The sequence below is a fragment of the Podarcis muralis genome, chromosome 11 (assembly GCF_964188315.1).
Source record: "Podarcis muralis chromosome 11, rPodMur119.hap1.1, whole genome shotgun sequence".
Lineage (NCBI taxonomy): Eukaryota > Metazoa > Chordata > Lepidosauria > Squamata > Lacertidae > Podarcis > Podarcis muralis.
The window spans coordinates 14,576,841-14,588,867 of record NC_135665.1 but is presented as its reverse complement, the minus strand read 5'-3'; the positions used below and the strand labels follow the sequence as shown (position 1 = coordinate 14,588,867).

General features: G+C 39.7%; 1 protein-coding gene across 8 annotated transcripts in view; it reads left to right on the top strand.

Annotated features, from left to right (window-relative positions):
- The window catches only part of AOPEP (aminopeptidase O (putative)), a 180,662-nt gene that overhangs the window by 145,782 nt on the left and 22,853 nt on the right, over positions 1-12,027 (top strand). For 7 of the 8 annotated variants that reach the window (XR_013394627.1, XR_013394624.1, XR_013394621.1 and 4 more), the window contains one exon: positions 1,309-1,425. The exons of the other annotated variant lie outside the window; for it this stretch is intronic. Coding sequence is in view for 1 of the 7 variants with exons in the window: in XM_077936063.1 (XP_077792189.1) it covers positions 1,309-1,425 (117 nt within the window). In the remaining 6 variants the exon portion in view is untranslated. The remainder of the gene's footprint in view (positions 1-1,308; positions 1,426-12,027) is intronic. 8 annotated transcript variants of the gene reach the window in all.

Here is a 12,027-nt window from a genome sequence, read left to right as displayed (position 1 = left end):
GTTAGGACTGCAAGCGATACAGGGTTATTCTAAGAATCTGGAAAGTGGGCCTTATGCTTAAATTTGTTGCTGTTTTTTCATCTGGTTTGACAGTTAGGATTTTAAAGTGCATTATCTGTACAGTATTGATTTTAAGTGGGAGTTTGTGGGTTAATGTAATCAATCTATCCTTACAGAGTCACTGTTCTTTATTTGTTAGAATTTGATCCCCGTACCAAAATACAGCAAGTATGGGTATACTAGGCAAAGGCGTCACACAAAAAGATCTGGAAGCATTTCAACAGTTGGTGTTCAGATGTGATAAAGTGGGATTACTGAGTAATATCATGCTTCTCTTTTGCATGCACAAGCTTATTTCTACACTTGGCATTTTTTATTTTCTTTTTCATGCTGTACACTTGTAGAAAGTAAATGAGAAAACCTTTATAGGACATTCAGGACCCAGAATTTCCAAATCAAATGATATCTCCTGGTAGATGACATATATTAGTACTTTAGTTTTCAATGAATTATTTATTTTTCCATCCGATAAAAACAGAGTAAATGGAACACTTAAGCTCCATCAGACGTTTTCCTTCAGATTACCTGAACCTAAATTCTTAGCTCTTTTTGTCTGTAAACACAAGATGGCTGCAGTCTTTGGCACACTTACCTGTGAGTAAGGCTCATTGAACACAGTGGGACTTGTTTCTGAGTAAATAGGCATATAGTTGCACCATAAAAGATGCAAGTATACGCATATTTCATCAATTGTACAACTGAAAGGGAACTTGGGCAACTTTGCACTAGAAATGTACCATCACAATATATACTTGTCTGCCACCAAGCTTGTTTTTGTTTCTCAGTCATACAAATGAATGCTTCATATCACAAAACTGACAGACCTCTGTCTAGTTCAGCAGCCTTCTGTGTTTCTGAGCTTTCGGGAGCTGATGCAGTTTAACTTGCACTCTTGTTTTTCTGCCTTTATCAAAACAGAGTCACAAGCATATGTATTCCATAAAGCATGGAGCCCAATAAACTTTAAAAACATTTCATTAAGCTAAATATGGTTTTCATCTAATCTAAATATTGAATGAGAAACCACAGTAGATAAGTTTTGATTAGCCTTTTGGAAAGAGTCTTTTGGAATATAGAGAATGTAAGGCTTTTCAGAAATGAACTACAATAAACCGTCCCTGAATTTCAAGCACATGATATAATTACGCAGGTTATCTCAGACTATTCACTGTCTAGTCTCTTTTAGTCAAATTATACACTAAGCAAATTTTTTTTTAAAACCCTCACAAGCTATTTATTTTCTTCTAGCTTTCCCCAGACCAGCTGGTCTTACTTCTGGAGTGCCTCTTGGAAAAGAAGACATTATGTTCAAAAATGCTGGAGTGCTTACAGAAAACTTACCACCTCCGTGAGCAGGATGCAGAGGTAATCCAGTTACAGACATAGTGAGCTCATAAACTTGGCAAAAATAAGGCAGTAGTGGGGGAATATCCCCATTATGCTACATCAAGAGTTAATCTGAATTTTTTTAACAAATGAAAAAAGTCTAAATCTATCCTGGAGGCAGTACAGGCAGTACATAGGTTGCCTTTACTACTTTCAGCTGTGCAACTATGTTTTTAATAAACTTTAGTTTCTAATTAAGCATGTGTGTACATGTATGATCCCATGGTTAGGTGACTACAGGCAAGTCTTCAGCTTTGTCTTTTGAGTTTGAAAAATCACTCACTAAGAGGTTTTCTTTTTTTAAAAAGTCTCACATTGGTATTCAATGCTTTCTGTGATCCAGTACCTGCTCATAATTGTCCAGTGCTTAATTGTTTAATGCTTGTGTTCAGCCATGATCAAGAATTGTAGTGCACAAATGTTAGGCTGAGCATTTGTTTTTATCTTAATTTTTGGTTTTTATTGGTATAACAAGCATACAAAAGACATAGAGATTACAACAAATCATTGAGTCTGCCTCCCTTTCTCCCCCATTGGCCGGGGGTATCTCATTGTATATCCACATAATTCTTCTTTTTTGATCCATACAGGATAAAGATTTAACATTTGTGAGAAATTAAAATGCCGTTTCAGTGATATGAATTACAAGCAACAGTTGTTTCTTAGCCAACAAGCATTGTAATTATAGCATATATTGTAAATGTGATAATTTGTTTCTGGCAACTGAGGGACTATGAGGGACTTCTGCTGAGAAAAAAGAGGAAGAAATGCAACGTAATGCTGGACAGGGAGCACCCAGCACATATAGATTTCACTCTTGCTGAGCTCCCCCTCCCTCAACCCACTGAGATTAGAAAACACTGATAAAACCATTCCTTGTGATTATAAGGTAAACCTGAAAATCACAATGGAGCTCTTGCCCTGTGCTCTCTCCCTACTCAAGTGTTTGCTATTGCTTCTCCTATCATCCCACCTGGCTATGGTAAGCTTACAGACAGTACCATTATTTTCAGCAGATACATTTGTCTGGAGCATTGTTTAATGTTCAGATTGCCAAAATGTTTTATGGGCCCCTGCTTTGAATGGTGTCATCTGGTAGCTATCCTTTGCCTTCTTCAAGAAGCCCTCAGTACCTTCATGGCATCCTGCTTTTCCTCTGTTTTGGGGATTGGTCCAAAGCTAAAACCGGTGATACATACATTTTCAGAAAGAAGAATTAAATAGCTTTGAGAGCTCGTTGATTGCATTTCAGAAGTAGTTGCCAGTTGGCCACTGCCTGTCCTGGCATAAAGAAAAAAGATTTCAAAATTTGACTTTTAACTACTTGTGTATGAAGACAAGAGAAAGTGTCTGTAGGAATTTAATTTTAAAAAAATTATTGCTGTGGTTAGAACTGAATATGGCAGGGGGAGTAGCCATTATAATTGCAGCAATTTGTTTTTGCAGGTTCTGGAGTGCTAGCATGAGCTTTTGTAGATCAGAACATCAGATTTAAAACCGCACAATTCAAAAATTTCTACTTTCTCCAAGGAAATGCTCAGTGTAATATGATAATAGTTTATTTCAACTTTTATTTGTTTGTTTATATGGTGTTCTGAATGCCAGATTTATTTTTACTTAGCCTTGAAAGTTTCACTTTGCTATTTATAGGAATTAAGATATATTTAGGGTATATTTTAATCACACACAAATACCAGAGAAATGTCAGGACTTCTATATCTGGAAGAGAAATAACTGAGGAGGTAAGATCAAAGCTGTAACTCCTCTGTTGCAGTTTCATGCCAGAGAACCTAGGCCTGTGAGATTTTCACACCCTGCTGATATTATTATTTCCCCTTTCTACTATAAATTGTGTCAAATTCATGCCACTGAACTTGTATGCAGTTTTGGCCTTTGAAACAAAGTTATAACCTCTGTAGCAGAAACACTACGTCGGCTTTATTTTGCAAGGTGAAATCAAGGGCTTAACTAGACCCTTTAAGAAGGGCAACTAAGATAACATTACCATGAACGTTTCTGCAGCTACTGAATCACAGGCACCTACGCCCCTCAAAAGGGAATGTTGGTTTACGTACTGTCGCCTGTCGAAGCGAGGGGCTTTCCATATCCAAATACAGTTAGCACTCTGCTGAAGGTTTTTTTCCTTGTAATGTTGGCAAGTTCTAGGACCAGTGTGGAAGTTTTGAGTACAGTGGTACCTCGGGTTCCATACGCTTCAGGTTACATACGCTTCAGGTTACAGACTCCGCTAACCCAGAAATAGTGCTTCAGGTTAAGAACTTTGCTTCAGGATGAGAACAGAAATTGTGCTCCGGCAGCAGCAGGAGGCCCCATTAGCTAAAGTGGAGCTTCAGGTTAAGAACAGTTTCAGGTTAAGAATGGACCTCCGGAACAAATTAACTACTTAACCCGAGGTACCATCGTACAGTGGTGCCTCGCAAGACGAAATTAATCCGTTCCGCGAGTCTCTTCGTCTTGCGGTTTTTTCGTCTTGTGAAGCACGGCTATTAGGGGCTTAGCGGCTTTAAGAAAAAGGAAACAAACTCGCAAGACATTTTGTCTTGCGAAGCAAGCCCATAGGGAAATTCGTCTTGCGGAACGACTCAAAAAATGGAAAACCCTTTCGTCTAGCGAGTTTTTCGTCTTGCGAGGCATACGTCTTGCGGCGCACCACTGTATGAGGGTTTTAATCAACAACATTCAATTTGAAGAGGGCGAGTTTCCTGGTTATAAAATAAAAATCAAGTTGTTAGGGGTACTGCTTTATTCAGGATGTTTTGTGCCGTTCAAACCCCCCACTCAGCCACGGTGACCTTGGGCCTGCCACTGCCTCTCACCCTAGTCTGCCTCACAGGGTTGTTGCCAGGATAAAATTGGCCAGGGGGAGAGCCATGTACGCTACCTTCAACTCCTGGGGAGAAAGGTGGGATATAAAAGTAACAATTTATCAATAAACTAAAATGTAGAAATGAGAAGATCATGTAGGCAGGCTTCAGGTGGTCACTCAGAAATTGTTTTACGTTACCGTAATTTTCTGCTGCAAATGTTGAGGTGTACAGTGGTACCTCAGGTTACATATGCTTCAGGTTACATACGTTTCAGGTTACAGACTCCGCTAACCCAGAAATAGTGCTTCAGGTTAAGAACTTTGCTTCAGGATGAGAACAGAAATCGCGAGGCAGCGGGAGGCCCCATTAGCTAAAGTGGTGCTTCAGGTTAAGAACAGTTTCAGGTTAAGAACAGATCTCTGGAACAAATTAAGTACTTAACCCGAGGTACCACTGTACTCAGAGATAAGTTCCACTCAGCAGATTATGCTTTTTTTAAAAGCAGGGATTGGTAAATGAGACACTGAAACAGAGGAGAATATTTTCTGCAGATGTGTTTGATTTTATTTATTCTGCTGACAGACGGTATCTATCCACAAGAAACTCCCCTTTGTTAGGAGGGGGATCACTGGGTGTAGAACATAAATGCAAATAACCAGGGGCTATTTGTAAGAACAGAAGATCAATGAGAAGGGAATGCACGCTGACAGCATGTGTTCTGACAAAACCTGATGAGCTATTGGGAAGGGCCGGAGATCAAAGAGGGAATGTAGAACTTTAGGTTTCGGATGACATGCCGCCCCGCCCACCCAACCTGCCTCCCAGAAGGTCAACAACGTTGTTACAACACATGACCCACAACACCGAGATTTAGACACACGTCTCGCCCATGCAGTTGTACTATGATTAGCACAAGAAACAGAGCCTGCACATTTATTCATGCTTTAAATCCTGTTGCTATTATTTTTTTAAAAATAACCACGTGGTACGGCATTCAGGCATACGCCACAGCCATTATTAAAACACTCACTGTGGAGCAAGGATACCAAAATAAAAGGCCACTGCAGCCTCACTTACGAAGATTTGCCTCTGAATGTATTTATAATAGTGTTGTTGTAATCTACGCTGAATATGCTTACATGCACTAGCAGACCTTGGGTATGCACCAGTGTCTTCTGCATGTGTTGCTGTTCAAAACGTTGATGGCATATAATCCATGTGGATGGTAATTTGACATTATTATAGGGCCCTGATCAGAGAAACCAAGTCTAAAGGGGCATCTCGTATAGCCCATATTCTGCATTCAGTTAATTTTGGTCTTGCAACACGTTGTATTCATGTACCGAGGTTTAAAAAGTTAATATTTTTTACAGAGGCTGTGTGGTTCTAAACAATACATAATTGGAACAGTCTTGGCTTTACCACAGAGGACATTTCACTGCCAAAATTTTTTGCAAGGAGAAAAACAATTTTAAGGCTAATTTCCTTCCTTTCCTGCAAGATAGGTCAAATCCGAAGTATGCTTTTAAGGCATTTTATCTGAACTATCTACCTCTTTCTCAGTATTAGCAAAATTGGCTCTAAAAATTATTTTTAGACTATATTAGAGTTTACAAAGTGGACTTGATTAATGTTTCATTTGTTCTTTTGAGCTTCTAAGCTTGGATTTAAAGCAGTAGGAATATGAGCAAAATGAATATAAATGTATACACTCCGGTTTTGGACACTATAATAGAAACAAAGAGTGAGGTGCTCAAGACTGAAGAATGAACCTAAGTGTGCCCTCCCATGTACAGTGGCACCTCGGCTTACATACGCTTCAGGTTACATACGCTTCAGGTTACAGAATCTGCTAACCCAGAAATAGTGCTTCAGGTTAAGAACTTTGCTTCAGGATGAGAACAGAGATTGTGCTCTGGCGGTGCGGCAGCAGCAGGAAGGCCCCATTAGCTAAAGTGGTGCTTCAGGTTAAGAACAGTTTCAGGTTAAGTACAGACCTCCGGAACGAATTAAGTACTTAACCCGAGGTACCACTGTATGTCAATTTAGAAGCCACCCAGAGTGGCTGAGATGCAGATAAGAAAATTATTTTTAAAATATTAACAATATTATACAAGAAGCTTCCATAGTGTTCAGTGAGACTTGCTCCCAGATAAGTGTATGTAAGATATTAGCCTATCTGTTTTGTTAGACTTCAAATAGTTTTCAGGTACGTTTACCACTTATCCTGCCCAATGCTTGCTATCAGAAACTTAGAGGATTTTGATTGTTTTTTTCTAGCTCCTAGACTAGATATCTTGCCTGTGAAATATTGTTGAAATACTGTTACAGTTCTTTTGTAAGATTCCTACTATCTTGGGTTTTGATGGTGGGGTGGTAGTGGAATCAACTTCAAAGGAATTTGCAAGTTGCCTTGCTAGTAACCATGTTACAAAAGAGGAAATTTCAGCTTGTGTGCATGCTAGGTGCATCTGCTGAAACTTCTGCACAACTGTGAAATGTGCAGAGGCTGTGTGCTTTTGCAACTGGTCACCTAGATTAACCATCAGTGTTAATCTGTTGTATGTTCCAGTGAGGTGGCTTGTTCTTGGAAAGAATTACATATTGATCTTTTTGCTTCAGATTTTCATCAGAGAATGAATTGACATTTAGAGAAGCTTAGAAAACAACTTTGCAGTGCCATCTTGAGCGTGCTTAGTTAGACATTAGTCCTGCTTTGTCCAGTGGGGCTTATACCTTAGTAAGTGTGCTAGTCTTAATTGTATAAAAACCAGAGAGATTGTGAATGACCCACTGTACAGTTTCTGTATACCGTAAGCAGATGTTAGAGGTGCTTAAGCTTGCACATTGGGATATTGAAATTGATTATTCTAGTTTAAAAGATCTTACCATTTTAGAGAGCTTTGACAGAAAAACCCCCGAGGTGTGCACTAAAAACTTAACAACCCTAAACATGAAATGTTGCAGAATAATTCAGAAAGCATCAGAATAGCTTAATATGAGAAGTTTTCACACTAGATCGGCTTCACCTGTGAGCTGTGAGTGCTTGTCAGAGTAAGGGAGGATTCCTACATCACAATCTGCTTAATTCAGAAAGGAAGGACCAGCCCTGGCCAAGATAGATAGAACTGATGGGAATTGTAGTCCAAACCATATGGAGGCCACCAGGTGGGGAAAGGCCAGTGCAGACAGTTCTGATCAATATGAAGTATTAGCCTGATTTCATACAAGGCAGCTTTTACATTCCTAATCCTCACTCCTTTCTCCTGTTGCACTACTTTTAAGACTAGAGATCAGTGAGTAACGCTGTGTTTTTACAAGGTTTCTACTTCTCCTAAGTCCTTCTGTAGAAGGCATTAATTAAAGTGTGTTATGGGCTCACGTAACAACCCCTTTCATTTTTGTTCAAGTGTGTTTGTTCCTTGAAGAGTGACTTAAGTGGTTGGTTTTTTACATATGGATATCCACTGTTAAAAACAAAAATCCATCCATGATATACATGAATTTTGAGGGCTGCTGTTTTTGGGTTACCCCATCTCAAAAATGCCAGACTAGGGATGAAAAGTGCGTAGGTGTGAGCAATAAATAAAGTACAGTGGTACCTCGGAAGTCGAACGGAATCCGTTCCGGAAATGTGTTTGACTACCAAAACGTTCAGAAACCAAAGCACGGCTTCTGATTGGCTGCAGGAAGCCCCTTCAGCCAATCGGAAGCCACGGAAGCCCCGCTGGACGTTCCAAAGAACGGATCGCAAACTGGAACACTCGCTTCCGGGTTTGCGGCATTCGGGCGCCAAAACATCTGAGTACCAAAGCATTCTGGATCCAAGGTACAACTGTATAGTAAAAGGCTTACATGGGAGAAATGCCTGAAAAAGTTTTTAAAGGTTTCTCTGCTTAGCAAATGGGATCATCGAGAGGAAGTGTAAAATCATGGAATATAATAGTGATGGAGAACCTCTGGCCCCTGGGCCTGATTATGTTCACCAGGCCTCTTCATTTGACCCATGTCATGGGGTCAAATATGTTAGGTGCAGGACAGGTAATCTGGTGGGGCCAACGTGAAATGGAATAATTGGGAACACGCTACATGCATTCTGGATTCTTCCCTTAAAGCCATTAGGACAATTTGGTGCTCTTTGAATTTGACTCTTGTTTATTTCTTTGTTTGCCCTGTGGCAGCAGAAAAAGGCACCAAATTTAAAAACACTGACTCACAGCTGGAAAGGGAGACCAGGAGTACCCTCTAAGTGCCCTCTGGAACCTTCCTTTACAGCCTGACTTGAATTCAGAGTCAGAGGGTGGTACCCAGGGAAGCTTCAGTAGCCCCTTGTTTCGCATGAAGCTTAGGTTCAATCCCCGCCATCTCCACTTAAAAAAGGATCAGGTAGCAGGTGGTGTTAAAGACTTATGTCTGAGATGATGGAGATCTGCAGCTTGTTAACCAGAGCAGGTGTTAACGGACTAGATGGGCACATGGTTTTACTTGGCCTAAGAAGTCTCCCTTGTGATTTACTTTATGGTGCTGTTGTAAGAATTACTTAGGGCAGAACCAGGCTCTCTTTTGCTCTTTGATGTTCCCTGCCCCTGTGAATGTCAGCCGGCTAAGAAAACTCAAAGCATTGTACGATTAGAGAGCACCTTTTTGTTACTAGACATTACTGAGTAGAAAGAAGAAATACGAGGGTAGCTGCATTCAGTGGCAGTCACACTACTGTAACATCTACTTAACTCAGAAATAGTGCACGTGAAATCCTTTAAGCGTCTAGGAAAAGCACTAATCATTTAACTATTACTGTTTAGGTCAAATAATTACTATTTGTAAGAAACACTAATTGTTAGGGGTCCCACTGGTAGACTTCCACTAGGGCAGTGAGACTTTACCCATCTCTTCTCCCCTCCCGCTGCACTCTCCATAGCAGGTCGTAGGGGGAGGAGAGGGGATGATAATAATAATAATAACAACAATAACAAATAATTATTATTTATACCCCACCCATCTGGCTGGGCTTTCCCAGCCACTCTGGGCGGCTTCCAACAAAATATCAAAATACCGTAATACATCAAACATTAAAAGCTTCCTTAAACAGGGCTGCCTTCAGATGTCTTCTAAAAGTCTGGTAGTTGTTGTTCTCTTTGACATCTGGTGGGAGGGCGTTCCACAGGGCGGGTGCCACTACCAAGAAGGCCCTCTGCCTGGTTCCCTGATCGTTTTGACTGGCAAGCTGAAATGTTCGTACCGACAGGATGATTTCAATAGTACTATATTGAACTCCTCCCTATAAAATTATCTTGTATTCATCATTATACTAATAAAAATAAAATAAATAATAAATTAACACAGTAACTTCTTATTAGTAATAATAATAGCCTTTCCAACCACATGGGGATGTTTTTGAGATAATGCAACTAACCCTGGGTTTTAGGTCCATTGTCTTAACATTTTCTCGGAACTTCCAGATGTGCTGGGAGCCAGAACTGAATTGTTATGGTAGTTGCTCTGTAAACAGAATCATGGGTGGTAGTTTTAAAATACAATTTTGACCATAAGCTTCTGGGGGAACATGCAGCCTAAATGTATGCATGCTTATCCACCGCAAATCCCGCTGTGTGTTCATTTCCAAATAAATGTGCTTAGGATTGCAGCCTTAGTTTAACATTTTGCCTTATTTCCCTCCTGCCTCCAAGAGCATTTGCATTTCTAAACTGTATTAAATATACATGGAAACCAGAAAAGGACTTTGCAGTTATCCCCAGTCAGCAATATCTTTATGTTAAACAGATCCCATAGATTTTCCTAGATTTATTTTGTGTACTTCCTTGTAGTTGGGGAAAGATCTTGCAAAATAATGCAAACAAATATGCAGAACAATTATAGCTTCAGCCGTAAATACGTCAAGATTGGTAAGAACGTAGCTTGGAAGTGACTCAGACTTTGTGAACATTTATGCCTGCTTCTGCATTAATGAAGTCTTATGTGAACTGGACAGTGGCTTGCAGAAGGTACACACTGTGGACTTGATTTCTGTGATTGGTGGAGCGAGGTGAAGGATTAAAAAAAGGGTGGATTTCATGTGATTGAAACATAGCATAGCAGTGGGCCCAGACATTCCTGAAGCTCAGGTCTGCAACCTAGCATGCGCAGGACTAAATATCTGAGCTGACCATTTCAGAACTATTTGAGTTTAAACTTTGGTAGAAACATTTAAACCAGTAAATTGTAGAAAAGAAAAGAAAAGAAAAAGTAGATTTATAGCCTATTTTCCTGTCCACTGCAAAGGAAGAGACAGCAATATAATAATGTTACGTATTTTTTTGTTTATTTAAAAATGTACTAATTCCCTTTTCAACCAAAAAGGCAACCAGAGGGGAAGAAAACATAATACAGAAACAATTTAACACTGAAGATCCACTAGATAAGGAGGTATTTTATCAACCTTATACATATTGACAGTTCTTCTGAGGGCAAGAATTGTCCCATGTACTTAGCAACCGTACTTCAGATGGCAGTAGCACGTAGAGCAGGCTTCACCAGAAGATCTTCATTGGCTAATTATACAGATATACATCACTATTGTCTAATTAATCCAAACAGCTAGGAGATTGCTAGAATCTCAGTTAGAGATGAGGTGCTGAGGATAAGAGGTTTTTCAATACTGAGCTTGGATCACCTGTACTCTCCAGTCACACAGTAAAGTATAAACCAAGATTTTCCATGTTCCTTTGCTTCCCCATCTTACTGAGTGGTATGACCATGTTACCACCATCTGGTAAATGTTGCATATGAATCGCCTTAGTACTTTCCACAAAATAAAACTGGCTCTAAAATTAGCTTTATTTTCCTTCCTGTATATGTTCCTGAGTCCTTACTCCCCCCCAAAAAGAGTCTTCATAGCAGATGGAAAGTTACTTTGGTACATTTTTCTTCTTTCATCAAGTTGGTTAATAATGTTCAGTTTCATAATGTGCAATGCATACCAAGGCCATCAGATGGAATATTTAGAGAGAGAGAGAGAATGGACTGAAGAAATATAAGTGCTTTTGCAGAAGATGTGAAAAATAGAAGTCCATATATCATATCCAGGGGTACGTAGCCTTTTTCCTACAACAGCTTCATTGTACATGGTCCTGTAAACTGATGGCCTTTTATTTAACAGACCAAATGAAGTTACCTTACTTACTCCAAACAATGTAGAGTTCTCAGGTTGTTGTGTTTTTAAATAAAATTTATTTATAAGCAAGTCACTTTTATCTATTTCCCAAACCATGGAAAAACTAGCAGGCATACAACATGTTAACCACATAGCAATGCCATTGTTTGCCAGCCATGCTTTCAAGTTTAGTGTCTTATCTGCCTTCCTAGCTATTCTGCAGGTTGTGACCACGTCGTGTTTAAAAACAGCACCACACCTCTTTGTAGCAGCTTCATGTATAACATGTTACACAACAGAACGAAAGTCAATTACCATGTTGCCAAAAGTGATGAGTAGAGTTCCCCGTCCCTTGGGAAAGTAGGTATAGTCTTAAGAATTTGCCTGTGGCTTTGCAGGGAACAGTTCTGTAAAACAAGGTGCCTAACTGCCTTTTGATGCTGTATGAAAATTGCTTCTCCTGCTATAAACAGTAAGTCCTCCCATCCTCCCTGTTTCTTTCCATGCACACAATTTTTTAAAGTTCCTTAGCCGCCTTAACTGAGTCAAGGTCATATTGGATTGCAGAGTGAAATACCAGCATGCTTTGTGTTGTGCTGTGAA